The sequence below is a fragment of the Capra hircus genome, chromosome 5 (genome assembly GCF_001704415.2).
Source record: "Capra hircus breed San Clemente chromosome 5, ASM170441v1, whole genome shotgun sequence".
Taxonomy (NCBI): domain Eukaryota; kingdom Metazoa; phylum Chordata; class Mammalia; order Artiodactyla; family Bovidae; genus Capra; species Capra hircus.
Window position 1 is genome coordinate 105,235,374 of NC_030812.1, and position 27,026 is coordinate 105,262,399.

Genomic DNA, 27,026 nt, shown 5'->3' on the forward strand with positions numbered 1-27,026 from the left:
CAATCCCAGAGCACACATTAGCCTGGCTCAGACCCTTCGCGCCCTCCCGCCTCCCAGACAATTACATCCTCCGAGCCGTCCGTGTGGGGAGAACAGTGCGACATGACACCAGAAAGGAGGATGCAGACGATCTCAGAGCTGCACAGGTCGCCCCTCTGAGGTTCCCTGCTGGGGAGGGGGCAGTCCTGCGAGGCAGCCGTCTGTCCCCCTGCCACTTCCCACTGCAGCATCCAGAGAAGCCTCCCCTCCACCCCCTGCCCGGGGCTCCTAGGGGCGCTTCTGCCAGGCGTACTCACGGGTACCTTTTCTGTAGCTGATTTTCCGAACTAGGCAATAAGTGAAGTCTATTGCCATTTTGCAGGGAAAGCAGCTGCCAAATTGAGCTCATTAGCTTCAGAGCACGTGTGGCCTGCAAACCTCATCCTGTCACTTTCCTGCTTAAAGTCCCAGTGCTTTCTCACTGACCAAGGACAACGTCTCCCTGACCTGCACACAGGCTCTGGGCTGTGGACTCTGGCTGCATCCCGGGCCTCCCTTCTCCCTGCCCCCCAGTCTCAGCTTTTCCCTTGTCTCTCCTTTTCAAACAAGCCTTCCTCTCTGGACGCCTTTGGGTAGGGCCTCAGCAAGTGTCACTTCTGCCAACCTCATCCTCTACCTTACCCTCCCCTCCTCATCTGCTTTTTCGAGTTTCCATTTCAAGTCATGTCTTCAGAGAGGCTCTTGATCTCTTAAAAGTCTCTACTCCCTCGTAGCATGTATCACCCTTGTGGAGAGTTTCCTCCTGGCGTCTGCTCCACAGGAGGGACCGACAAAAGTTGATGGAACAAGAAAGTTGGAAGAGACTCCTCTCGTAGCTCTCCTGGGTCCAACTGAGATGCACTGGAGCCACTGTGTTTAGAATGGCCCAGCACCCTTGCCTGACCTGGAAGCCCCGGCCAGCCTGCCAAGGTCACAGGCACGAGTGTATCTCCCTCCCCACCCCACCCCTCAGGCAGGACTTCCGCATTTGGAGATCACACAGGACTCATTGGAAAAGACCCTGCTGCTGGGAAGGATTGAGGGCAGGAGGGGAAGGGGGCGACAGAGGATGAGATGGTTGGATGGCATCACCGACTTTATGGACACAAGTTTGAGGAAACTTTGGGCGATAGCGAAGGACAGAGGAGACTGGTGTGCTGCAGTCCGCAGGGTTGCAAACAGTTGGACGCAACTGAGTGACTGAACAACCACAAAAGGATTCCTAGGCCATGCCTTCCCCCTGCACGGGCGTTCTCCTGGGAAGCCCCCTCCAGCCCTGGGCACAGGGAAGGACCCTCCTGTTCTGTACGCCTGACTCACCACGGCATGGCAGCATGTGCTTCTGCCTTATTAACGATGATTTAAGACGGGGGGGATTGGGCCGGTTATCTCCTGTTCAGCGTAGCCAGACAACTCTGGAGCATTTCTATGGCTGTTACGCCATCAAGAAAGGGTTGTCAGGTCTCACTAGTCCCCACCTCCTCCCTTTTGCTGGTCCCCAGAAAGTTAGAGGCACGTTTGAGCCTCTAACTCTGGCCATCAAAGAGAATGGTGCCCCCGTTACACCAACTTGATGTATTACTTGTTGTTATTGTTCAGTCGCTAAGTTGTGTCCGACTCTGCCACCCCATGAACTGCAGCACACCAGGCTTCCCTGTCCTTAACTATCTCCTGCAGTTTGCTCAAACTCATGTCCATTGAGTCGATGATGCCCTCCAACCATCTCACCCTCTGTCGCCCCCTTCTTCTCCTGCCCTCAATCTGTCCCGGCATCAGGGTCTTTTCCAAAGAGTCAGCTCTTTGCATCAGGTGCCCAAAGTATTGAATCTTCAGCATCAGCCCTTCCAATGAATATTCAGGACCAATTTCCTTTCGAATTGACTGATTTGATCTCCTTGCCATCCAAAGGACTCTCAAGTGTCTTCTCTAGCACCACAGTTTGAAAGCATCACTTCTTCATGTCTCAGCCTTCTTTATAGTCCAACTCTCGCATCCATACAATGACTCTTGGAAAAACCATAGCTTTGCCTAGACGGACCTTTATCGGCAAAGTAACGTCTCTGCTTTTTAATACGTTGTCTAGGTTTATCATAGCTTTTCCTCCAAGGAGCAAATGTCTTTTAATTTCATGGCTACTGTCACTGTCTGCAGTGATTTTGGAGCCCTCCGAAAATAGAATCTTATATTATTAACCCAAACCAAATATGACTTTTCCTGGGGGAAGCAGTGTGTGTTGAATTCCAAGGTGAAGTGGATTTTGCAGGTTTCCACCGCTCTTCTCCATGCAAACAAAGCCCTAGGCCAGGTGGGTCTCCAGGAGGTTCTTGGAAATACAGGTAGAGAGCCAGAAGTGGGGGCCTGCAAAGAGCACCCCAGGCAGGGCTGTGACACCTCAGTGGCAGAGTAGCATTTAGCTCTAATGGAAGGCCATGCATGTCTTGATGCCAGGTGGTCACTGCCTACCGGGGAGCTGGGAGATGAACATCCAGATCGCAGCGAGACACATGTGAAGGCTTTAACGAGCTAATGAGCACAGTCACCATGCAGGCCACTCCCGCCCAGGGCTTCTGGCAAGAGTCTCCAAATGCTGCCCTGCTCCCTGGGCCTAAGCCCGTAGCCCTGGGATCTGGCCAGCTGCTGACCATGGATGGTGGTGCCTACTGCTCCCCGGGGACCTTCAGAGGCCCACAGGCCTCAGGCGCTGGCACCCAGCCATGCTTCTCAGTGTCAGGGCTGGAATGCAGGCAGAAATGTTATTACTATAGCAACCATAACTGGAATGTCCATTGTACTTTCAGTTTCCAGATGTGTTTTCTGGTTCTTTTCAGTTGATTTCCTTGGAGTCTCAGGGAGGTGCAGTGCCTGGCCCAGACTCACATAGTTAGCAAGCAGCAGCGCCAGGATTTGACTGGGTGGTTTGGCTCCAAACCTCTGCCACGTGGCAAAGTTGTCCAAGGATGGACGCTTGCCTTTAGACCAGGGGTCCGCAGGGGCCTGGGTCCTTGACCCAGCACCCTAGGGGCCTCTTCTGCCCCGTGGATTCTGGCTGCCCTTGAGGCCGAGATGTTGGCTGCAGTCTACAGGTTGGTAAAGATCCTTTTCACTTCCATGGTGAGACATGATCTCTCGATAGAATACAAGAGGGGCCCAGGCCTCCTTCTCTTAACGTGACAGCCTGGGCCCCCATGGGGGTTTGCAGAAGCAGGTAGATTCAGCATGATCTCTTTCTGGACCAGCTCGGGAGGCAGCCCACCTCACTTCAACCCAGACACAGCTCGCATCACCTGCCGAGGGGCCAAGACTGTGGGGGTCGCGGAGAGGGGCTGTGCTTAGGGAGAGTGGCTGAGGGACCCTGACTCTTTTCAGAAAGGAGCAGGCCCTGCCCACCTAGAGACTGACAAGCAGGCGGTGTGGACCGGAAGCCCGGAGGGCAGGGACAGGGCTGTGGACTCTGCTCTGTTGCCAGCGTCTGGCTGAGCCTGGAGCCCGTGCCTTTTCCAATACACGTTTCTTTCGGCTAAATTTCAGATCACTGAACAAGTTGTGTCTGGGTCTCACCTGAATGTAGGCTGATTGCTTCCAATGGGACGGGGGCACAGCAGCCTGGGTGGCCCTGGACAGGGGACCAGCATGTCCACTGTGGTCAGACCGCTCAGCCTCAGGAAGCCAGGCTTATCCCAGTGGTCTCAGGACCACAGGCGACGGTCTGGGCCCAACACACCCAAGGGTCTAAGGTGAGGTAGGAGGCTTCACAGGTGGGGCTGCACTCAGAAACCAAAGCATGTGGGCAGGTGCCATTCAAGATGCCAGGTGGGGAGCAGGGATTCAGAAAAAAACAGTCTTTAGGAAGGGAATTTAAGAAACCAGGCTGGGGACCCTCCATGCCTTAGAGAAGGTGGAGAGAACAAGATAGAGCCCCAACCCTAAGAGAGGAGATAGGGCTTCCCTGGTGGTGCAGTGGTTAAGAATCTGCCTGCCAATGCAAGGGACACAGGTTCCATCCTTGGTCCAGGAAGATCCCACATGCTGAGGGGCAATTAAGCCCATGAGCCACGACTACTGAGCCTGTGTGACCGCAGCAAGAGGAACCACTGCCATGAGAAGCCTGTGCACCTGACTAGAGTAGTCCTGGCTCCCCAGCTAGAGGAAGCCCGCGCGGGGCCATGAAGACCCAGCGCAGTCAACAGGAAATAAATGATACATATTTTTTAAAAAGATAGGAGATAAAGCAGAACAGAAACTCAAGGATCTGAATTGGTCAGAAGGCCAGGGACAGACTCCTGACCGGGGGACCGCCCCGAGGCACGGCGATGGGCTGGAGCCAGCTATCGGTTGGTTGGGTGCTAAGTGTGGTGCCCAGAGGAGAGAAAGGCTGCAGAGACAGGATGAAGGGGAAATGGGCATCTCCTGAGGGGCACAGATAGAAGGGACAGGAGCCTGGAGCCCTTGAGTCACGCTGAGAGTCAAGCCGATTTGCAGTCACCGTGTGGACTCCACCTGCAACCCCACTCTGTCCAGGGGAAATATGGGCAGAAAGAGAAAAGTCTCCGCCTTTGGAGCTTGTGGTCCAGCGGGGAACCTGGACCTCAGTGGACCTCAGAGCAAGCAGCGAGGGGCCCATGTACAAGCAAGCCCAAACCAGACCAGAAAAGGGGCATCGCAGCTGCAGGCCTGGGGAGAAGTGGGGTGGGGATGGAATGGGGAAGTTCCCCAGAGAGGGAGAGAGACACGGAGAAAGTCACTACTGGGTTTTGTAGTCTCAAAAGAATGGAAGGAAAAAGGAAGGTAGGAATGAAGGAAGGGAAGGCGGGAGAGAGAAAGGAAGGAAGGAAAACAAGGAAGAAGGAAAGAGAGAGGGAGGCAGAGTTGGGGAACACAGGTTTGACAAGTGAAGCGGTCTCCACACAATCCCCAAAGTCAAGCTGGGACTTCATCCCCTACAGAAGGTCCTCGGAACGGACACTGCTTGTTTCCCACTGAGTCAGGGGAGATGGCAGTCCCCCTGCAGCGCTCCCACGGGCAGGAGGGAGGGGGCTGCTGTGGACGTGCTCCTCCATGTCCCCCAGGCTTCTCTCTTGGAGCCCCAGGAGCTGAGGCAGCAGGCGCTGAAGACCCAGGGCCCAGGGAGGCCTCTGGGGTGCCCACTTCTTGGCTGGCACCTGGAGAGGCCAGAAAGACTGCCGGTTCTTTGCTCAGTGTGGGCCTCCTTTCCAGGGCCCCAGGGATGCCAGGGATGCCTGCAGCCCCCAGAGGCCTGGAGCTCCTGGAAGTGCATCCTCCTTGCTGGCTCTCGGCGGCCATGGAGCATTTGACCCCATGGACCATGGATGGAATTCTCCAAAGCTGGATGGACAGGATTGCCTACTCCCATACTCCCACCACAGTGGGTTCCCCTCGAGTGTCCTCTGGGGGACCCCATCCCTGGTCCCTCCTCGACCCCCTTCCTTCTTCTAACACTCTTACCGTTGCCCTTGAGTTAAGTTTCTCTATGTTTCTTGTCCAAAACAGATGATGGAAACATCCCATGACTTGCATGCATGGTATTTGCCTCTAGTTATAACGAGAGGCCTCCCCAGCTGGAAGGGCAGAGGATTGAGCACAAGGTGGGTGTGGGGGGGCCAGGGGGTGCAGAGGGCACCTGAGCAGACCTGGAGATGGGGTGGCTCCTCCATGACCCCTCTCCTCCCCCCTCCCCTGCCCTGGAGCCCAGAGGCTCAGCTACCAAAGTGAGGGGTGAGGGGGGCCCTGTGCTCAACCCCAAGGGCTTTGGGGAAGCCAACATGTACGCAGAAGCCCTAGTGGTAATTGCCTGTCAATGCAGGAGACATGAGAGACACAGGTGCGGTCCCTGGGTCGGGAAGATCCCCGAAATAGGAAATGGCAACTCACTCCAGTATTCTTGCCTGGAGAATCCCATGGACAGAGGAGCCTGGCGGGCTACAGTCCATGGAGTCACAAAGAGTCGGACACAGCTGAGCAACTTAGCACACACACAGTGGAAGGGCAGGCCCACTGCCTCTGGAATCAGTGGTCATTTTCCCCGGCACAGCCATCTAGAAACCCCAGCCCAGAATCAAGAGTTCAGCCAGTACCTCCTGACTCCTCTGGACCCTCCCAGCCTATCTTGCCCCTGACCTCGGTCCCTCTCCAAGCTACATCTGGCCTCCCATTCGAGAGCACTCGATGTTAGCCCATGTCCACTGACCCCCACTCCAGAACCCTCCTCCCATCCCCGAGGGTCACAGGGGAGATGCCTTCAGACAGGTCCTAGCTTCACGGCTCCCTCACCAAGCAGCCGCCTTCTTTTTGAGAGCAGCACCATCGGATCTTCTGTCCCACTGTGGCCTCTGACCTCCTCCCACACCACCTCCCCCCACGCCCCCAAGAGCACGAGGAATGCAGCCGCCCCATCCCTTCACTCTCATGTGCATTTATTGAGCGCCCACGGAGTGCGTGGTCCTATGCCCAGGGTTCGGAGCCACAGTCTAGTCAAAAGGAGACCGGAGCTAATACAGAGAACGTTTCATAGCTGGGAAGGGCTGGGGACGGGAGAGAACTAATCACAAAACAAATTTCTATTGGAAAGCAACAGAATCTCCTCTGAGAGTAATATATGTTCTACGCACGCGCACACACACACACGCACACACACTCCTGTGATGAACACGGACGTCACCCGCTTGACTGTATCTGCACACACATACAGGTGCGCGGGGTTAAGTAACTAACCGGGATGCTGTCCGCGCACGCGCACCGCCGCACGCACGTAGAGCCTGGCTTATGCTATCAAAGACACTAGTCTCCAGGTTCTAGAGAAGCAATCTGACCTAGATGCCTGCAGCATGCAAAACTTGAAGATCCGAGAGTCACGGTTAAGGAGGACGATGGGGACACGTGTGGACTCCTCCATTGGGGCCCGGCTGCCGCGCTGGCCGTGGCTCAAGGTCGGGAAAACAGAGCCTCTGAGAAGGGCCCCCCGGAGCAGAGCCGAGGGGCTGGGGGCCCTTGGTCCAGGGGCAGGGCCCTCGGGAGGCCGGCGGAGTTCACCAGTCTCGAGGGCACTCCAGGATGGATCGTGTCGTCCTGCAAACAGGGTCCCTGGTGGCCGAGCTGCAGATGGAGGCGAGTTTCCGGGCTGGCTCGCTCGCTCTCTGCAGCCTCCCACGTGTGCTAACGCATTTTGTAGTAATTAGATACAGATGTTTCGCACAGCTGTCCCTTAAAATCCAAGTCTACTGTGAAATCGAGGTCTCGCTGCAAAGGAGGAGGAGTCGGGGCGTCAGCACCAAGGAGCCCTGGGACCACGCCCCTCCCCGCGGGCGGAGGGCCGCGCGCATCTGAGCTGCTAACGGTTTCCAGCTCAGGACACCCCACAGACAGCCCTTATGAGCCTTTTCCGGAGCCTCATTATCATCTTGGGAAAGTGGTTGGTTTCTAACCTAAATCCTTCCTGTGAGAATATAGAGATGTCCCCTCCAGTTTCAACTCGGGAGGAGTGGAGCGGTTGCTTCTCAGAGGAAGAGGCCCCAGACGCCCCCATCCCACCCCCAACCTGGCCAGCTGGAGGAATGCGAACTTGTCTTCCAGGCCACCAGACACGGTGGTTTCCTGGCTCAGCTCATCCCAAACAAGATGAAACCCATGGCCACAGTCTGCCACCTCCCCCTCCAAACCCCCAACTCCCCCCATCTCCCCTAGCACTCACCACGTTTTTGGCATTTGGCTTCATGGATATAGTCCCGTAGATCTCCTCCCCTCTCCGGACAGTGAGGTAATCTTCCAGGTAGAAGACTGTCTGCTTCCAGTGGGTGTAGGGGGCATCAGGGGCTGAGGGAGAGAAGGGAGAGTCAGGAGATGCCTCCAGGGACTTTCCTGGTGGTCCACTGGCTAAGACCTCTGCGCTCCCAGTGCAGGGGAAAGTGAAAGTCACTCAGCTGGGTCCGACTCTTGACGACCCCATGGACTATACAGTCCATGGAATTCTCCAGGCTAGAATACTGGAGTCGGTAGCCTATCCCTTCTCCAGCAGATCTTCCCGACCCAGAAATCAAAACGGGGTTTCCTGTATTGCAGGTGGACTCTTTACTAGCTGGGCTCCCAGGAAAGCCCCCAGTGCAGGGGGCCAGGATTCAATTCCTAGTCAGGGAACTAGATCCTCCATGCTGCAACTAAAGATCCCACGTGCTGAACTAAGACCTGGTACAGTCAAATAAATAAGTATTTTTTAAAAAGTGAGAGAGAGATGTCTCCAGAAAGGCTGGGACCCCACCCAGAAGCTGCTGGGTTTCTTCTGGGACATGCAGAACACCCTGCCCAGCCCTCTCGCTGGGTCAGGCGCCCAAGTTGTGGCAGGCCTTCCCACTCAGCCCAGGGGTTCAACTTGTCATCGACTTCCCACACCCTCCAGACTGAGGATCTTAGTGGAGAACCAGAGGAGAAACAAACTGACATTACAAGGTCATACCAAGGGTGATATTAACACAAATGAATCTCAGAATGCTGCTGTTTCATTGGTTCAACAGAGTGAAGACTTGCAGACAAGTGTAGGGGAGAGATACGGAGGGCAGTCCACCCATTCTCCTGTTAAATGACACCAATCACACCAACTCCACGGCTAAACCAGTTTCCCCAATTTCATGGATATCCCAGCCCTACAAACAGTTTCCTCTGCCTGCCTCTCTGCCCTAGATCAGTGGTTCCTAACCTTTTTGGCATCAGGGACCGGTTTTGTAAAGGTAATTTGTCCACAGACCGGGGATGGGGGGTGGCTTCAGGGATGACTCCAGTGTACCGCATTCATTAGGCACTTTATTTCTATTATTATTACATCGGCTCACCTCAGATCATCAGGCATTACATCCCAGAGGCTGGGCACCCCCACCATAACCCATCCTGCTACCCTTGGCTCAGGCCTGCCGTGAGGTTTTGGCTGAGCCTTCCTACCTAGATAGAGTAAAAATTCAGAATGATTCTCCTTCTATGGACCCAACGCTGGTCCACAGCTCACACCTCATGCATGAACCAAAGTCACACTGACTCTCGCACCTCCCATGAAATCCCATCCATCCTCTGGGCTCATGACAAACTCTACGACTAGATGAGGGGTCCTGTCCCAGCAGCTGCTGTCCCTCGGACACTCTTCCCTCCTTAACCACCAGCCTCTCCCTTCCTCATCCTCCAAGGTCAATTCTCGGGAGAGCCTCACCTGACCACCCAGCTGGATTAAGGGCGTCCTGAGCCTGTGTGGTTACTGTAGCGGTCACACCACTGCATAACCATCTCTGTCTCTTTTTACTTCCTGTAGTCTCCACAAGACTGCAGCCTCCATCAGGACAGGGGTCTGATGGACTATTACTATTACACCCTTGGAGCCCATCACCACCCTTGCTAGGTCTGTGAGCACCGAATACACGGCTGAAAGTAAAAAGCCAGAGGGGGTCTGGTGTGAGGCTTCAAGGTACCCAGGTATGTTCAGCAACATTGAGACTTTGGAACCAAAGGATTGTAGAAGAATACATCTTACAGCCAGTTCCTCTTGCCCTGCAGGCTCTTACCTTCCTCCACCAGGAGGCGTGACTCATGAACACTGATTCACTCTCTTTGCTTACAACCAGAGCTGAAGGTGGGAAGCCTTGGGGAGGACTTTCAAATACTTCCAAGGCTGTTGCATGAAGAGTCTGTGGCCTTATGGATGGCTTTGGAGGCAGAACAAAGGCTAGGCCCTGGACATCATCAGAAGGCAGAGTTATAATTCGCAGGAAGAACTGGGGCTGTCCCACAGTCGTACTGGCCACTGGTGGTCCAGCCTGAAGGAATTCACACACAGCCTGCCTGGAGATTTATTGCACCTCCAGTGGGACCAAGATCATTCAACCCTCAGGATCTATTTTAATGGTGGTGAAGAGTCTGTCTGTGTCCTTCGTAATAGACTAGCTTGATCAAATGTCAGTGCTTTGAATACAGATTTGAGTAGCCTTCAATGTGTGTGTTTGGGAAATTGATGCAAAGTCAAGGTCATGGGGAGGGGAAGCAGCCTGAGCATTTGGAAGGGCTTGAAGGAGGATCATGAACATGGAGTTTGTGCTGCTCAGATTGTGAATCTCCAAACATGTCCAGCCTTCCTGGCCTCCAAGGCATACTGCAGTCCATGGGCAAAGTCCAGCTGTTCCCAGTAACTTCTCTGTCAAGGGCACCTAAACTAATTGTCAAAAGATAGTTTCCGGGGTGTGCAGAGAATGGCAGTGAGTGACCGATAGCACCCTCGCCCCCACCGCCACCCACATCAGCCCAGACAGGTGCTTCTCCTGTTCTTAAAGACCTTCAGGCAAGGAGATTCCAGCAGCTTCCTTCTGTCTCCTAATCAGATACCCTGGGAGACTCCCAGAGACTTCACTGACTCCGATCTGCCAGCCAGTGAGCCCAGACCATCCGCCTCTGATGCTGGCCCCCCAAAACGTGCCAGCCTTGAGTTGGAGGAAAGGGATTTTTTTTTCCCTCAATATCAACATCAAAAAGTTAACAACTTCCCCAAACATCTCATTTCTGTGATGGGTCCACGGACTCATTGTCTAAAGCAGTTTTTTCAATCTGGAGTCTCCATCAGGGTCTCCAGGAGAAGCTGATTGCAATATAGATGTTTTGACTCTGGTCCTAGGCATTTGAAATCAGTAATTCTAGGGTGTGAGAAGGGAGCACATCTGCTGAGACATAAAAATCTTGTGTAGATACACAACCAAGGCCGCAAAGGCTGTGCAGACCCAGTCCTTCACATGCTATACATCTTTTGGGTGGCTATCAGTGGAAAGGACATTTAATGAGGCAACAAGAGGCCCAGTGTCCAGCCTCCTCCTCCACTGTGACTCTGGAACTCATGTTCTACATCTGCAGAAGGTTTATCTCCTGAGGGACTGTGAGGATTAGATGATGGGAAGGTGGGGAGGACACACCAAGCGTGACCATCTCCTGTTGCGCCCACGTCCATGTTCCCAGCGTAATTGTCAAGAGCTCTCCTCTTTACTCTCAAACTGTCCTCAGTTGAAAGATGAATTGCATGGTCACCTTATATTTATATAACATATCAGGCCCAGATCAGGGTATTCTTAAGCCATTGCATTAGGTGGTTATTGACTCTTTGTGGAAAGCAGTATGTCATGTCATTTATCCATCAACTATGGCTCTGGTTTGTAAAGCAGGGCTGCCACACTGTCTTGGCCTGGAATGTTCTAGGATTAATTCCCCAGAGAGTTGCTGTGCACAAAGGTGAGCTCTCAGCATCACTGTAGACCACGACATCTGGAGATGCGGTCAGTGAACGGGCCTTTCCCTCCCTCCCAGCCCCAGCTACAACTGTCAAGGTCATATGAGTGGCTTTTAAATTTCCATTATGATGATACTGTCATTCGCTCCCTCATTCACGCATGCATTCGCTCCCTCATTCAGCAGACACCCACTCAGGATGCCCGTCACACACTTGACATGGTCCTGAAAGTGGGGAACAGCAGCCAGTACACCCTTGCCTCATGAGATCCGACAGCCTACGTAAGAAGACACTTGGGTAGCTGGCCATAGCATCCAGTGGGAGTTGTGACTGGCTGTGACAGGGGCTGGGAGTGGGGCACACAGGGGCCGGTGGGTACGAACAGAGGGCCCTCTCACAGGAAGATTTTTCCTGGTGATTTTGGAGACAGAGTGGAATCCTGCCTTCTGGTCTCTTCCCAGTGATTAAGGGGATGGTAGTTCTTTCTGGAATTTAATACTTCTTCAGCTGTAAATTTGTAATTCTATTCCCTAGGGTTTTCAGAAGCTTTTCAGAGAATTCAAGACTATGCATGCAGAAGCTTCTCTGACCTGAGAAGCTGACTCAGTGTCACAGGGTAGCCAAGCTGGGAAAGGGGCTGCCAGGCCACTGATGTCCATCCGTGCCATTTCACTCATAATGAGCCCAAGGCCCAGAAAGGGACCCACTCAGATTTATCTCCACTGCCCGCCGCCCTCCCTTGCTGATTCCTGGAAAAACTAATACTTAACCCCAGGCCTGCTTCTACTCAGCACCGCCCGTCCACCCACACAGTCTCCCCAAGGGGCCCAGTTCACGTTTCCTACCCCCACCCACAGAGGATATGTCCAAGGGGTGGGGCCGCTGGGCCTGCCAGCTGGTGGGCACAGCCCAGAGCCCTGTGTGGCTGTGCCCATTTGCAGCAGCTTCTGCCCAGAGCTTCGGGGGGAAGACACGGGCAGAGCCATTAGCAGGGATGGTTTCCAAGCTGCACAACGTGAGATGCTTTCCAACGTGTCTCCTGGAGCAGCTCCAGCCCCTGGGGGCCCATGGGAAGGAATCACTTAGAACAACCTGCATTTCAACTCAAGTTCAAAGCTAGCTGAGACCAAACAATACCTTATTTAGGCCTATACATACACGTGAAACAACTTTTTAAAAATAGCAGGGGATAATTAACCCAAAATTCAGGATAATGTTCATCTGGAGGCGATGTGGGGAATGGGATAAGGGGACCATCCAGGTATATGCAAAGATGTTGGTAGCACTGACGTCCTTGAGTTAGGTAGTAAGCTGCAGGGATTTATTTTGTGACTCTGAATTAATTTAATCCTGTGTTATCAGTCATGTCTGACTCTGTGACCTCGTGGACTGTAGCCCACCAGGTTCCTCTGTCCATGAAATTTTCCAGGCAAGAATACTGGAGCAGGTCACTTCCTACTCCAGGGGCTCTTCTCGACCCAGGGAGCGAACCCATGTCTCCTGCTTGGCAGGCAGATTCTTTACCACTGAGCCACCTGGGAAGCCCCCTGAATTAATTGACTTACATTTATTCATTATAAACCTTATTGTATTATGCTTGTTAATAATGTATTTCAGTTTAATATTTATATTCTAATTAACAATAGTTATCTCTTGATATTAACTAATACATTTACATTCTACTACTAATAAACTTATTTCTAGTCACTATTTCATTCGAATTAATAATACTTTATTTACAATCTAGTTACTGAGCTAGGTGGCAAGTTCACGAGTGTTTGTTGTATTAATTAAAATATAAGCAAAAAGTGAACGGTGCGTGGCAGTATATCATGAGCCACGAGTTAGGATTAATCTATTTCTGTGTATCTGGGGTCCTTAAACACAAAGAGGAAATACTCTTTCCTTGGTGGTCAGAGTGCAGAGGGTCTGAGTAAACCCGACCGCCAAACCCATGCCAGCTGGTAAAGATGGTAAGAAACATCTGTTACACGCTAGACCAAAGCCCTATGCTGACATCCACCAGAAACAGACCATCTCAGGGAAAGAAAGACCCCAGCTGGGAGCTAGCTACAAGGCTGGAGCCCAGGTGTTAGAGATACAGAACTCTTTCCAGAGAACCCTTGCCTCCTGACTTTCTCATTTCCGGCAGCAGAGTGGGTGGGCCCTGCGGGAGGCACATCCCAGGGATGAAAGAGGGAGAAACAGCCATATGGCTCCACCCTTGGCCTCCAGTCACAGCCGTGAGCCTCCAGTGGGCTCCTCCTCAGCCCCACTGCCCCACCTCTTACCACTGAAAGGCTGAGTCTCACCCATCTTTCAAGGTCCAGGTGAAATAGCCCACTCCCTGCGGGCTGAAGGAAGGGGAGCGGCTGATAATGACCGGGACCAAGGTCCTCTGGTTTTCACCAGGGCTAGCCTGGCTGATGGAGACCAGAGGACTCTGGTCTTGGTGGTCAGGAGACATCACCTCTGGAAGAAGCCCTCCTGTGAGGAATTAAGGTGAGTCTCTTGCCTGCTCTTTGCCACAAGAAAGCCTCACACCCCTCCTTACCCTCTCCCGCACACAGGAGGTGCTCAGGAAACACTAAATGAATACACATGCATTCAGAAAGGCAGCCCCAACACCTGCCCCTGCCCACCCGACGCTGGCTCTCAGCGCTGGCCACGGCTGCTACAGTTTTTTACCTTCTCCTCTAGCAGCCAGAACTGTGGCATTCCTCCAGGACTGGAGAGGCTTGTGAGATGCCAAGTGAGGATCCCTGGCTGATGCCCCCCGGCTCTTGCCCCACGTCCAGGCCGGGGAGGTCACATCCTACAGAGCCTGGGCACCAGGCCGGGTGGGTCTGGAAGGCCAGCAGGAGGCTCACCTGTGGAAAACCCCATTTTCTTGTGGCACTTGGTAAACTCGATATTGAAATAGGTGACCAGGGCGTGGACGTAGTCGTTGCGCTGTACCTGCAGGCAGAAGGCAGACGTGAAGGACAGCTCCTCCGTCTTCACCGTGTAAATGTCCACCTCCTGCAGTCCAGAGGAGAGAGAGTGCGGGTCAGCACCTCTGCCGGGTCTGGGTCCCACCTGAGGCTTCATCCTCCAGGGAGACTACAGACCGCAGACTCCCCTGGGTGTCACATTTCTTGGGACCACGTCCCAGGCGCACCTGCCACCCTCCCACAAGCTCCCCCACGCTTTCTAGGGTGGAGTCTGCTCAGCGCGTGCGTGTGTGCATGCTCGGTCGCTCGGTCCTCTCCGACTGTTTGCAATCGCATGGACTGTCGCCCGCCAGGCTCCTCTGTCTATGGGATTCTCCAGGCAAGAATACTGGAGTGAGCTGCCATTCCCTTCTCCAGGGCGATCTTCCCAACCCAAGGATCCGTCTCATGTCTCGTGTCTCCTACACTGCCAGGTGGGTTCTTAACCAGTAGCCCCACCTGGGAAGCCTCGTACCGGGGGGCAAATTCCAAGGGGTGGGGTAGGGAGGTGGGGCACCCGAGACCCACTGCATTAAAGCAGCCACCTGCTCCATCAAGCCCTCCCGGATTCCAGCAGAGCTGACTGCTCACTTCCCGTCGACAGGAGGCACTGAGAACAGAGCCCGCACCATCAAGGGCTGAGCCAAGGGAAGTCTGCTGACCATTTATCACCAGCCGGACACTTAAATACATATAAAGGGGAAATAAGAGGCAGGAATTTTCCAGTTCTAGCTGGGAATGGAGAACACAAGGAACTGATAACTCTAGCAGTTTCAGCCGGGAAGCGACTGAAAATCAATCTTGGGCGGCAGCAGGAGTCATGAATGACGGTTTGCAGTGTGGTGGTCTCTCTGTGCAGAGGATGCTGACCTGATGTGGGCCAGCTCCAGTGAAACAGGGCAAAGCTCCCCAGGCACCCAGACCACTTTCAGTGAGGTCTAACTGCCGGGTTGCACAGTAGGGACCTCTGTCCCAAAAGCTCTGTGTGAACCAGACAGACACCTGTGTGCCTGGAAATGGTTCCCAAGAGTGTGCCTGAGACCCGGATGATGGAAGATGCTGGGAAAGTAGGAGAGAGGGGTCTCAGGGGATGGGGGAGGAAAGACAAAGAGGCTTTTATCTCTACAGGTTTCTAGGATGAAGAAAGGAGTCCCAGGACCTTCAAAACCAAGTCCTGCCTCCACAGGGTGGACAGAGGCAGGAGCGAGACCAAGTCAGTGGCCAACCCAGAGCCTTATTACGGTGCAGGGTGGCAACTACAATACCCGATGACCTGTTGGTTGGGAAGAAGGATTAAAGGTCCTTGTGAGGCCAGGTCAGGCATCCAGAATCCAGTGGAGTCAGAAAGCTGGTCCCCTGTTACCCTGGGAATGAATGAGCCTTAAGAGCATCCCCAGGAAGTTAGTGGCCCTGGACACCTGACCACCCCCAGGCAGGATTCGCTCACTGCCTACCAGGCGGCCAGTCCTCCCTGACGACTCCAGTCAGTAGGTCCTACTTCAAAACCAGCCTCTGTAACTTCCACCCACAGAATAAAGCCAATACCCGCTCCTGCTCACATGGATCCCCCAACTTTCTCTTCTCCGGTGGAAACGGCCTCTCCTAAGTCATGATTTCATCTCCTTCTCCCTCCTCGCTGGGGCTTCCCAGGTGGCGCTGGTGGTAAAGAACCCGCCTGCCAATGCAGGAGATGTAAGAGACATGGGTGCGACCCCTGGGTCGGGAAGATCCCCTGGAGGAGGAAGTGGCAACCCGCTCCAGTATTCTTGCCTGGGAAAGTCCCTGGACAGAGGAGCCTGGTGGGCTACAGTCCACGGGGCTGGAAAGAGTTGGACACAACCAGGGACCCATTTCTAGCAGCTATGTGCTGTGTGTGTGCTCATTTGCCTCCTGACCCAGGGATCGAGCGGGCATCTCCTACACTGGCAGGCGGACTTTTTCACCATTGTGAAGCCTGGGAAGCCCCACTTCTAGCAGCCTCTGACCTCCAGGACACCCTGCTGGCGCCTATTGCCTTTAGGCAGGCAAGCCCCTCCCCCACTGAGTCCCTCTCAGAATCATTGTCCTTTCCACCTGGGACCAGAGTGCAGGCGCCGGGGGCATGGTGGCGTGGGGTGTCCTTCATTCTATGTCAACCTGTTAGCTTGGGCCATTGCCCCATTGGGGAGCCTGTCTAGCTTCAGCACCTGTCAGTTCATTGGTTATCCCTCCTGTGCACGTGTCTGGAGGTCCCTCCAACCCAACAACTCTCAGAGCACCGGAGCTTAACTGGGTTTTTGCTGGGGGCTTCAGCTCAGTCTCCAGGGCTGGGCTCATGGTGTCTACACTCACTAGCTTCTCCATCTCTTTCTCCATTGGGGCCAGCCCACCTGTCTCCAGGCTCCTCCCAAGGTCCCTGTCCCTGTTCCTGTGCCCTTGGCCACCAGCCCAGCCTGGTCTTTGTACACTGCTTCTGGCTCAGCTCAGCGGTCGCACCGCCTCTGCCCCCATCCCCACCATTAGTCCAGAGCTCGTTAGACACGGGGACTGGCCATGATGGTCTGTGCACCTTGGTGTGTGACCTGCCCCTAAACTCATCATTTTCCTCCTAACACTGTCTTCCCGCGTGACGACTTTCCCTCCCATCCACCCCAGGCCTCCCCTTCAGTGTGCATTTGTGTGAGCTCAGTTATGCCCGACTCTGTGTGACCCCACGGACTGTAGCCCGCTGCTCCTCTGTCCACGAGATGCTCCAGGCAAGAATACTGAAGTGGGTTCAGACCAACCCACTAACCTCTCTAAGATGGATTCAGACTATGCTGCTCCCTGGATCTAAAGCCTTCCCGAACTTTCTAGGACTCACCTGTAAATATCCCAGGCTCTGGGCCTGGACACAGAGAGCAACCTGGGAAGGACGCTGTTTGACTCACCTGGGCTTGGTTCCTTCCTCCTCTGGCCTCCCCTCACTTCCTCACCACTCTCAGCGTGCACAAGAGCACACATGCACGCATACGCACGCACGTGCGTGCACGCGCGCACACACACACACACACACACACACACACCCCACCCCATCTATCAGGGATTTTGTCTCTATGGGGGTCTCAGATGTCCATCAACAAAATGTCAGCCACCAGTGCTCTGACAGCACTCTCTAGGTCCTCTGGATATTTGCCTCTAAACAGGGGCCTCTGCAGGAACAAAAGCTGTCCAGACTGAAAGTCTGATATACATTAAAATGGGCGAGACAGAGGGGCAGCTGCTCTTTTGGATTGCCCGCCCCCGCCCTGCCATCTGTGCCTCAGAGACACAAGGCCCTCTGGGTCAGATCCCCCCTCCTCTTAGGCTCAAAGTCTCCAGAGTCAGAGCCCTGATCCCTCTGCCAGAAAGCTTCCTCTTTCTGCAGCAGCAACAGCAGTAGCTCTGAGATCCCCGGGGGGACCCGTAACCAGGCCTCAGGCCACCCCACCAGGCGCAGGGCTCCGCAGGCATTGGTGACTCTGAGGAGCTGGGCCACTGCTGTCCCCACTAAGTCATGTTACAAATGGACGTCTCCGAGCAGAAGGCTGGTCAAAACAGAGTCTTAATTATCATCAAGTGTCACAAGCCGCAACATTAATAGCGATGAAAATAGCAATTAAGTGTGTGAAGAAGGGCAAGTGTTTTCCCAACAGACCCGGGAAGACAGTACTGAGCGCATTAGCAAGAGCTGACGGACGGCTCTCCTGGTGGCGGAAGCAAACACAGCCGACCTTGCCCTTCTCAGCGCAGGAAGGAAGGTGACTGGCCGGGGAGGGCCCAGAGCTCCAGATTCTGCCATGCCCCCAGCCCCAGGCTGCACTTAGGCGAGACCCTGGCCTGTTCCTGGCTGGGAGGGGGAGAGGAAGGAGGGGAGACAGAGCAGGCCAGTCTAGGACCAGCAGTGGGTATGCACAAGGGCTGTGGCCACTCTGCCAGGTAGGGGCAGAGAGTGACCTGGGAAGGAATTTCATCCCCTATGGGAAAATGCTTAATGGCTCCATGCAGCTGCCCTATGCCACTTGGGCAAATTCAACAGCACCAGGCTATTTCCACTCATACTACAATATTTGCAGGAATGTTTGGAACCATGGGTGAATTATTTGGGGGTGTATTTTGCTGGACCTGGGCTTCCCTGGTGGTGCAGATGGTAAAGAATCCGCCTGCAGTGCAGGAGACCCAGGTCCAGTCCCTAGGTCGGGAAGGTCCTCTGGAGAAGGGAATGCCTACCCACTCCAGTATTCTTGCCTGGAGAATCCCATGGACAGAGGAGCCTGTCCTGTAGATCCCCATGGCTACACAGTTCATGGGGTCGCAAAAAGACAGGACAGAGCAACTAAGCACATGATAGTTTGCTGGACCTTGTTTGGAGTGCCAGAAGGAAGAAGCTTCATGGACAGAGGGGCTGGTGGGAAGAAATAAAAGGACGTTTGCTCATCATTAGTCCTGCCTGGACTCGGAACCGGCCGAGGTAATAGGTGGCAGAACCCTCCAGCATGAGGCCAAGGCTCTCAGGCAGGATAAGAGGGAAGCATCCTTCATCTGATGGGACTTGTATGAGGTTCGCCTAGTTTCATTTGTCCTCCAGGGACCCCTCTAAATCCAAGAAGACAAGGGTTCCTTATCAAGAACACAGTGACCAGGGACCGAGGACGGACTGCTCTCGCCTGGACAAAGCAGCGGTGTGCATTTATCCTGCAGGAACCTCCCCTTCCCCCAGTGGCCCTGGGCTCTTCCCTGTCCCATCCACCAGAGCTCCTGGAACTGCAGTGATGCTCACTGGACCGGAGCGGGCAGGTGTGTTTCAGCACAATGAAGGCTGGGGGGGAGGGCTGAAGACAACTGACACAATGAACCCAGATTCTTTGATTAAAAAGTGAACTTGAACCCTGTGAAATGGATGGCTTTCTGGACTTTAAGAAAGCAGTCAAGTACCAGGAGTTTTCCTTGGGTCAGGAGGATAGGTCAGCATATGTAAATACAGATACTTAGACAAAGGGCTGGAAAGGATAACCCGTTGTGTGGACAGTGGTTACCTCCAGGGAGAACGTGGGGCTGGAAGGATGGGGAGGTCAAGGGGGCCTTTTATCTATACTCCAGCAAAAGGGGCTTCCCAGGTGGCACTAGTGGTAAAGAATCCACCTGCCAATGTAGGAGACACAAGAGATGCCGGTTCGATCCCTGGGTCCGGAAGACCCCCTGGAGGAGGCAATGGCAACCCACTCCAGTGTTCTTGCCTGGAGAATCCCGTGGACCGGGGAGCCTGACAGGCTACAGTCTATGGGGTCACAGAGTCAGACAGGACTGAGCTCACAGGCACACAGCAAAGTTGGCGTGTTTGGAAAGTTAGTAATCGGAGTGCCCTGGGGGAGGACCCTGGTGAGCGGTTCTCCATCAGCACTGAAGACAGAAAGCCGTGGAGGACAAGATATGAAGCCGTGTACAAACCAGGGAGCCCAGGATGCAGTGAGCCCTGCCCGGCCACTCACAGGTACGCTTGGAAGCAGGGAGTGTGACTCTGACTGCATACCTGATTGAGGTTAGGGATTTCTTCTCTAAAGCTGCTGTCTTGCTCTGAATGGAGGGGCTTCCCCCCACCTGAGCCGCCAGGACTTCTCTCTCTGATGCTCCCATTCCCCCAACACACACCCCCGCTCACATCACCAGCAGACATGCACCGACCACCCCCCAGCTGTGCCACCGTGGAGTCCACTGGCCCTCTTTCGACAGCTCTGCTAAGGGCCAGCGCCCGTTCTCACTGGTCACCCTGGGCTGCTGGAGGCTCCGGCCGGCCGAGGTGGCCTTGCCTCACAGCCGGCGGCCCTGCAGGAGCCTGGGTGGCCTTGGGCACAGGCCCAAGCATCCAGGTGGCACAGTAGGCTTCCCGCACCCCCAGGCCCTCGCAGGATGCATCCACAGACCTTTATTAAACAGGCGTTGGTCACCACTTGCTTTGGATCCACAATGTCCACCAGGGGCTCCTTCATGGCAACGTCCCGAATACAAGTCATGTCAAAGCCATAGACGTTCTCCCACCCTGTGGGGACAGAGCAAAACGTGAGGGCCAGCAGCGGGACCCCCAGAAGTCCCTGGGCCCCCCTGAGTCCTAGAGGGTGGGTGGCAGCTCGTGTTCCCTGGTCTGACGACAGGAGAGGTGCTTGCCTGGTGGAGAGTTTCACAAGGTGCCAAGTGTTCCTTCACATCATCTAATGTGCACAGGTCCCAATTTAGGGATAGGAAAAGTAAAGCTCAGAGAGGGTAAGAAACTTCTCCAAAGTCACACAGCTAGACTCCTGTCAGGCCAGGACTAGAACCCAGATTCCTGACTCTTCTGTATCTGCTCTCCTTCCTTCTCTCTGAGCCTCAGTATCTCCTAAGAACTCTCTCCTCCACCGTCCCCATTTCTACCCCACTGCCCCAGCTCCATCCCGCCCCACAACTATAAAGCTCTCTCTCTCCCTCCTCCCTTTCCCACCTACTGAAGCTCTCATGAAGCAGAAAGAAACATGGGATTTCCTGGTTCATGAAACAGGCTGCCGTCAGAATCCCTGGTTCATGAAAAGGTGCCGTCAGTGCCACCTTTTACTAGCCAGCTGCCGCTGCTGCTGCTAAATCGCTTCAGTCGTGTCTGACTCTGTGCGACCCCATAGACGGCAGCCCACCAGGCTCCCTTGTCCCTGGGATTCTCCAGGCAAGAACACTGGAGTGGGTTGCCATTTCCTTCTGCATGCCCTCATGCAAATCTCCTAGCCTCTCTGATCCTCCGTTTTCTCAACTGCAAAATGTGAGGTGGGGAGCCGGGGTATCCAGCAGAGGTCTTGCTTTTCTCACACACCACAATGTCCTCATTAGGACCCATCCCATGAGACATATCCCCCAGGTGGGGCACAGAGCACCCCAGCAGTGCCTCTTTGCCCCCAGGGGCTGTTCATAAGATGCATTAATCAGGGAATGGATTCAGGGTGCAGGGCTGGAAGTCAATGAATGCAAGTCTGATGGTCCAAGTGTTGGTCACTCAGTCATGTCAGACTCTGCAATCCCATGGACTATAGCCCACCAGGCTCCTCTGTCCATGGGATTCTCTAGGCAAGAATACTGGAGTGAGTAGCTATGCCCTTCTCCAGGGGTTCTTCCCAGCCCAGGGACTGAACCTGGGTCTTATACATTGCAGGCAGGCTCTCTACCATCTGAGCCACGAGGAAGTCCATGATGGTGCCAGATCACCGATAAATGATGGTCATCACTGCTACCACTGATTGATCACCCAGTCCTGGCCAGACCTATCACTGACTTTCACTAGCAACCCCATGAGGATGCCTCGATACAGCAGATGAGAAAATGGGGCTGGCAGCAGCTGGCGCTCGGCTTTCGTACATGTGAGATACTGGGCTGGTATCCCACAGCAGGGAAATCGTGGCGCTGGGGCACAAACCCTGTGTCCTTACCCTTGAGCTGCACCGACACAGTCGTGACAGCAATGCCATTTGCTCTCCCCACAGTGCAGAGCCATCCCCAATCTTTTTGGCACCAGGGACGAGTTTAGTAGCTCAGCTGGTAAAGAATACACCTGTGGTGCGGGAGACCTGGGTTCGATCCCTGGGTTGGGAAGATTCTCTGGAGAAGGCAACAGCTACCCACTCCAATATTCTGGCCTGGAGAATTCCACAGACCGTATAGTCCATGAGGTTGCAAAGAATCAGACATGACTGAGTAACTTTCACTGGTTTCATATAAGACAATCTTTCCCCAGACAAGGTTGGAGAGGAGGTTTCAGGACAATTCAAGTGCATTACATGTGTTGGGTGCTTCATTTTTGGTATTTTATGTGAGCCCCACCTCAGATCATCAGCATTAGATCTGGAGGTTGAGGACCCCTGCTTTAGCAGAGTCTCGTTACTGGGTGGCTGAATCTCACTTGTTCGTTTACTCAGAGGAGTTTAGAAATACATTGAAATAGACTTGCTTTTCTCTTAAATCTTATAGGATTAAATTATTTTTAAATGTTCACCAAACAAATGGAACCATAGGAAACTTATGTCCCTCTGTGTGTTTCGGAGATGGGGGTGAAATGGGGGAGGCGCGAACAGTCAGGGAATGCTGTGTTCCTTTCACTCAGGATCTTTTCAAGGGCACACAAAGGCTTTCCTAGAAGAGAAGAGGCTGAGAAAATAATCATCTCCTAGAGGGCAAGCACTTGTGCAATTCTGGCTTGAGGATTAAATGCCAGTCATATCCCATTTTATACCCGAGGCTGGAGCCAAACTCCCAGCTGAGCCTACCTATGTTTGCAGCTTCCCTGTTGGCTCAGATAGTAAAGAATCTGCCTGAAATGTGAGAGATCTGGGTTCGATTCTGGGTCAGGAAGATCCCCCAGAGAAGGGAATGGCAACCCACTCCAGTATTCTTGCCTGGAGAATCCCATGGACAGAGGACCCTGGTGGGCTAGAGTCGATGGGTTGCAAAGAGTCAGACACAATTGAGCAACTAACACTTAATGTTTGGGGAAGCGTGGTGACAGCTCCAGAGAAGATCCCCTGCTAGAGTCTGGAAAGAGCTGTCCATGCTTACCCAGTCAGAACATGCACACCCACACACACTGTCTGCTTTTAAAACCCTTTCTCAAGACACCTACCGCTACACTTTTGTTCTTGCCCTCCGCCCTCCTTTAAGTTAAGGCTCTGCGAAAGTGTATCTGAGAGTCTATGTTAAATGGTTAAAATCCTGGGTTTGGGCTTCAAACCTTGGCTCTGTTTATTTGCTGTGCGACTTCAGGCAAGAATTTAACCTCTCAAAGAGCTGATTTCTTCTTTAAAATAGAGACAATGAGCTTATAGTTACCAGGGGACGGGGGCGGGAGCAGGATTGGGAGAAGGGATAGTTAAGGGATTTGGGGATGGACATACATGCATTGCTATATTTAGAATGGATCACCAATACAGCATTCAGTGATACGCAGCGGCCTGGATGGGACGGGGTGTGGGGAGAATGGATACATGTATATGTGCGGCTGAGTGCCCCTACTGTGCACCTGGAGCTATCACCACACTGTACGCTCCAATATAAAATAACAAGTTTTTAAAAATGGAGATGATGATGATGACGATGATAGTTGCTCTATAGGGTTGTTATGAGGATCAAATGTGATGATATATATAAAGTTCACAACAGGGTCTGGCACATAGAAAGCCCTTGAGATGTGATAGTTACTGTAGTTACGTGGTTGAGCTCTGGCTTTGCCATCATCCAAGCTTGTGACCCTGGCAGCTTGGCCCCCTTCTTTCCGAATTGTTTGTAAAGTGAGGAGTTTGGTCCACTGGTTCTGTGTTCCAGAATCATCTGGGACACTTCTTAAAATACAGATTCCTGGACCATAACTAGACCTACTGAATCAGAATCTCCAGATTTGGGCCCCAGGGAGATGGGATTTCCAAGTCAACATAAGCAGTTCCAACCAGTTGGTAATCCTTGGGCTCCATGATCTTTGAGGTCCCTTCCAGTCCAATTTTCAGATGGACTTAAAGTCTCAAATGGCCACTGTGACATCTCCAACTACCTGTGGAATCCCTCTCCTTCTGTATCCTCAGCACCCTCAACAGAGCATCTGACACAGTACAGGTCCACCAATAATGCTGGGGTTTTTAGTGAATTTATTAAGTTTAATTCATTCATTAAATTTAATGAATTTATTCCCAAATATTTAATGCCTGCACTGCTTCACAACACCTGGTTAATTCATGTCTGATCTTCCCGGCCAGATGGCCCTACCTCCAGTTATTCAGTGGCAGGTGGTCTAGGACATTAGGGCTTTTCCTCTCCTTTCCACTGACCATGCATTTCCCACGAGCTTCTCCACCACACGTGCAGCAGGGATGGGCGAGGATACACACCAAGCATGTTAATGTTTCATTGCAATCGTCTTATCTATTAAATGAGTGAATATGGAGTGAGGGTCATCAGCCACCAGGAAAGTGTTAGCTAACTTTCTAGGGATTCAAAAATAATAACAAAAGACCTGCAAAATTTAGTTTATGGATTGAAACAAACTCTTGAAAAGGACCACACCATGGTGCACTGAATGTAACTAAAACAACAATGAAGTCCAGACCTGCCAGCTAGTCCAGACTAGGTGAACTAAATTCCCACTTGAATGGGCTGGTAGCGGAAGAGGCATGTTCTTCTCTGGGCATAAATCATTCCTCTGTCTCTACTGTCCAGCACTACTCACAATGTCCAGCATTAATCAAAAATTACAAGACACATGGAAAATAAAGAAAAATATGACCCATTACCAAAAGGAAAAATAGTCAATAGAACCAGACTCAGAGCTCAGGTAGTGGGACTATGGAACAAGGATGTTCAAGTACTTTAATAAATATTTTAAAGAATCTAATGCAGAAAAAACATGCATGAACAGATGCGGAATTTCATCAGTGACACAGAAATGCTGGAAATGACAAAAGTCACACTATCAAAGATGTAGAATTCTTCCAATGAGCTTATGGGCAGAATGGATATATATTAGAGGAAATGATAACCTGAAAACAAAGACAGGAATATGAAGTACTGGAAAACAACCTTCACTTTTCAGTGGAGAGATCTGTAGCTACATTCCCCCTCCCTGTCCTGGCCCCAGTAATTTGGGCTTCTCTGCTAGAACTAGTGGGGGAGCCTCAGGGAAAAATAGAGCAGGTGGCACCAGGCGCCACTGACAACTCCTCCTCTAGATAGAAAGGAAGGTATGTATAATAGTTTAATACATTTTAGGCTCTCAGATCAAAGTCAACTCCTTGTGTAAAATAGGCTAGAGCCAGGCAATAGAGCTCTGGATGTCAGGGTGGTGGAGAAACTCATGGAGAGCACCTGAACCCTCCAAGAGGTCCTGCCCACCAAGCCTCCAGCTACAGGCACCACCATCTCTATGCGAGAGGTCCCTTGTCATCTTCTCATCAGCCAGGAAGCCGGTGCCCATCCTCTGACCCTCAGCAGGTTCTAGAGTCAACTACTGGGTAAGACAATCACATGGAATATCTATCCAAATTCCTTCCAGTTTTGAGATTCTAGAAATCTTCAGAGTAAACAAAAAAAATTAATGATTGCACCTCTGTCTGGGAATCCTCACTGGATCACTGGTAAAGAATCTTCCTGCAATGCAGGAGACCCTGGTTCAATCCCTGGGTGGGGAAGATCCCCTGGAGGAGGAAATGGCAACCCACTCCAGTATTCTTGCTGGGAAGTCCCACGGACAGAGGAGCCTGGTGGGCTACAGTCCATGGGGTCACAAGAGTCGAACATGACTTAGTGACTAAATCACTGTCAACCACACATTGGCACTTGTCGTGGGTGCTTGCCTTCTACCTCCACAAGGATTAAATCACACGCTGCTGCAGCGGGTGCCCTCCAACACCCCCTGAAGAAGTCCAGGGTGGAGAGCAGAAACGAGGCACTCTGTGCTCCAGAAAGCTGGCAGGACAGGTCTTCAGATACATGTTCTCAGGAGTTGATTTTAAGAGCCCAATTCTAGTACCTCTTCTATCTAGAAAAACACTTAAGTCCCTCATTGCGACGACTGTTTCTCGTGACTAGCAGAAGCTTCACAAGACCAGCAGAAACTTTCTAAAAAAATAAGCGTGCCTGACCACGTGTACTTCCCCTTTACCAAAATCACATATATACTGTTCTTCCCCCGACGTCTTTGGAGCAGTTTCTCAGAGCCGTCTGAGGTGCTGTCTCCCAGGCTGCAGTCCTCATATTGCCCCAGATAAAACTTAACTCGTAGCTCTCACATTATGCTTTTTTTTTCTAAGTCGACAACACCGCCGCCGCCCTCACCACCATCACTTTGTACTTTCCTTTGCTGGTTTACTTCTATTCCTTCATTAATATTAATTTTCTCATTCATTCACTCAACAAACTGTGCGTTGTGAGCCTGGTACATGCCAATGATCTGTGTGTGTGTGTGTGTGTGTGTGTGTGTGTGTGTGTGTGTGTGTTCTCTAGCAGTTGGTGAGCAAACTGAGGGCAATTTCTGAGTTTCACTCCTGCTTGTGTTCCCATGTTGCATGTGGTTGAGAAAAGAGGGGAGGAGAAGGGCAAGGAGGGGGCGGGGAGGGGACAAACTGTTTTCCTAACAATTTTCTTTCTGAAAGGGATTGGGCACAACTCCTTCTCCTGCCCTATTTAAGATTTTTCTTTTTGAGCCGGTTCTTGAGCCATCAGAAATTTGCTTACAATTGTTCCCTTAGCAACCAGCAACCTTTATGCTTTCACTTTAGATTTAGAACTCTGAGTAACCAAAATCTCTGTTTATTTAAAACAGATTTCTAAATGCGCTTGCTTCCTTTCCTAAAAATGGAAACAGGTCATTTTTTAAAAGAAATGTTTAAATAGAAAACTTGGAGACTATGTTAAATAAAATGTAAAGGTGCATTTGATTCTGAGTTTGCGGGGAATGCTGTTGACAGACTCCAGAGATTCCGCAAGAGAAACACGGGGCTACCTTTCAGTATTTTTTTTTTTTTCTTTTTCAGATGATGTGAAAACTGCAGTAAGCAGGAGGAGACTCAGTCCCACGGCCTCCGGTCCTGGGCTGGCACCTGAGTAGCAGCCAGTGCCCCAGGGCCTGTCAGGGCTGATCCAGTCCTCATGGCAAGGTGCGTGAGGTCAAGGTCCCGAACAGGATCCAGGCAAGGAGGAGGGTAGGATCTGTTTGCCTTTAAACCACAAGGAAGCTCCTTAAAGCGCCAAGCTGAGGGTCAGAGTTCAATCAGTTTAGAGCGCGTGAG

At 52.5% G+C, this 27,026-nt stretch overlaps 1 protein-coding gene across 2 annotated transcripts in view; it reads right to left on the bottom strand.

The window, feature by feature from the left end:
* The window catches only part of PRMT8 (protein arginine methyltransferase 8), a 69,527-nt gene continuing 48,933 nt past the window's right edge, over nucleotides 6,433–27,026 (bottom strand). Inside the window, exons 7-10 of one of the 2 annotated variants that reach the window (XM_013964281.2) lie at nucleotides 20,166–20,281; nucleotides 14,146–14,233; nucleotides 7,724–7,845; nucleotides 6,433–7,272 (exon numbers count right to left, since the gene is read on the bottom strand). In XM_013964281.2, coding sequence (XP_013819735.2) covers nucleotides 7,189–7,272; nucleotides 7,724–7,845; nucleotides 14,146–14,233; nucleotides 20,166–20,281 — 410 coding nt within the window. In that variant the 3' untranslated portion in view covers nucleotides 6,433–7,188. Of the gene's footprint in view, nucleotides 7,273–7,723; nucleotides 7,846–14,145; nucleotides 14,297–20,165; nucleotides 20,282–27,026 lie in introns of both variants that reach the window. The other variant, XM_018048621.1, reaches the window with a different exon arrangement.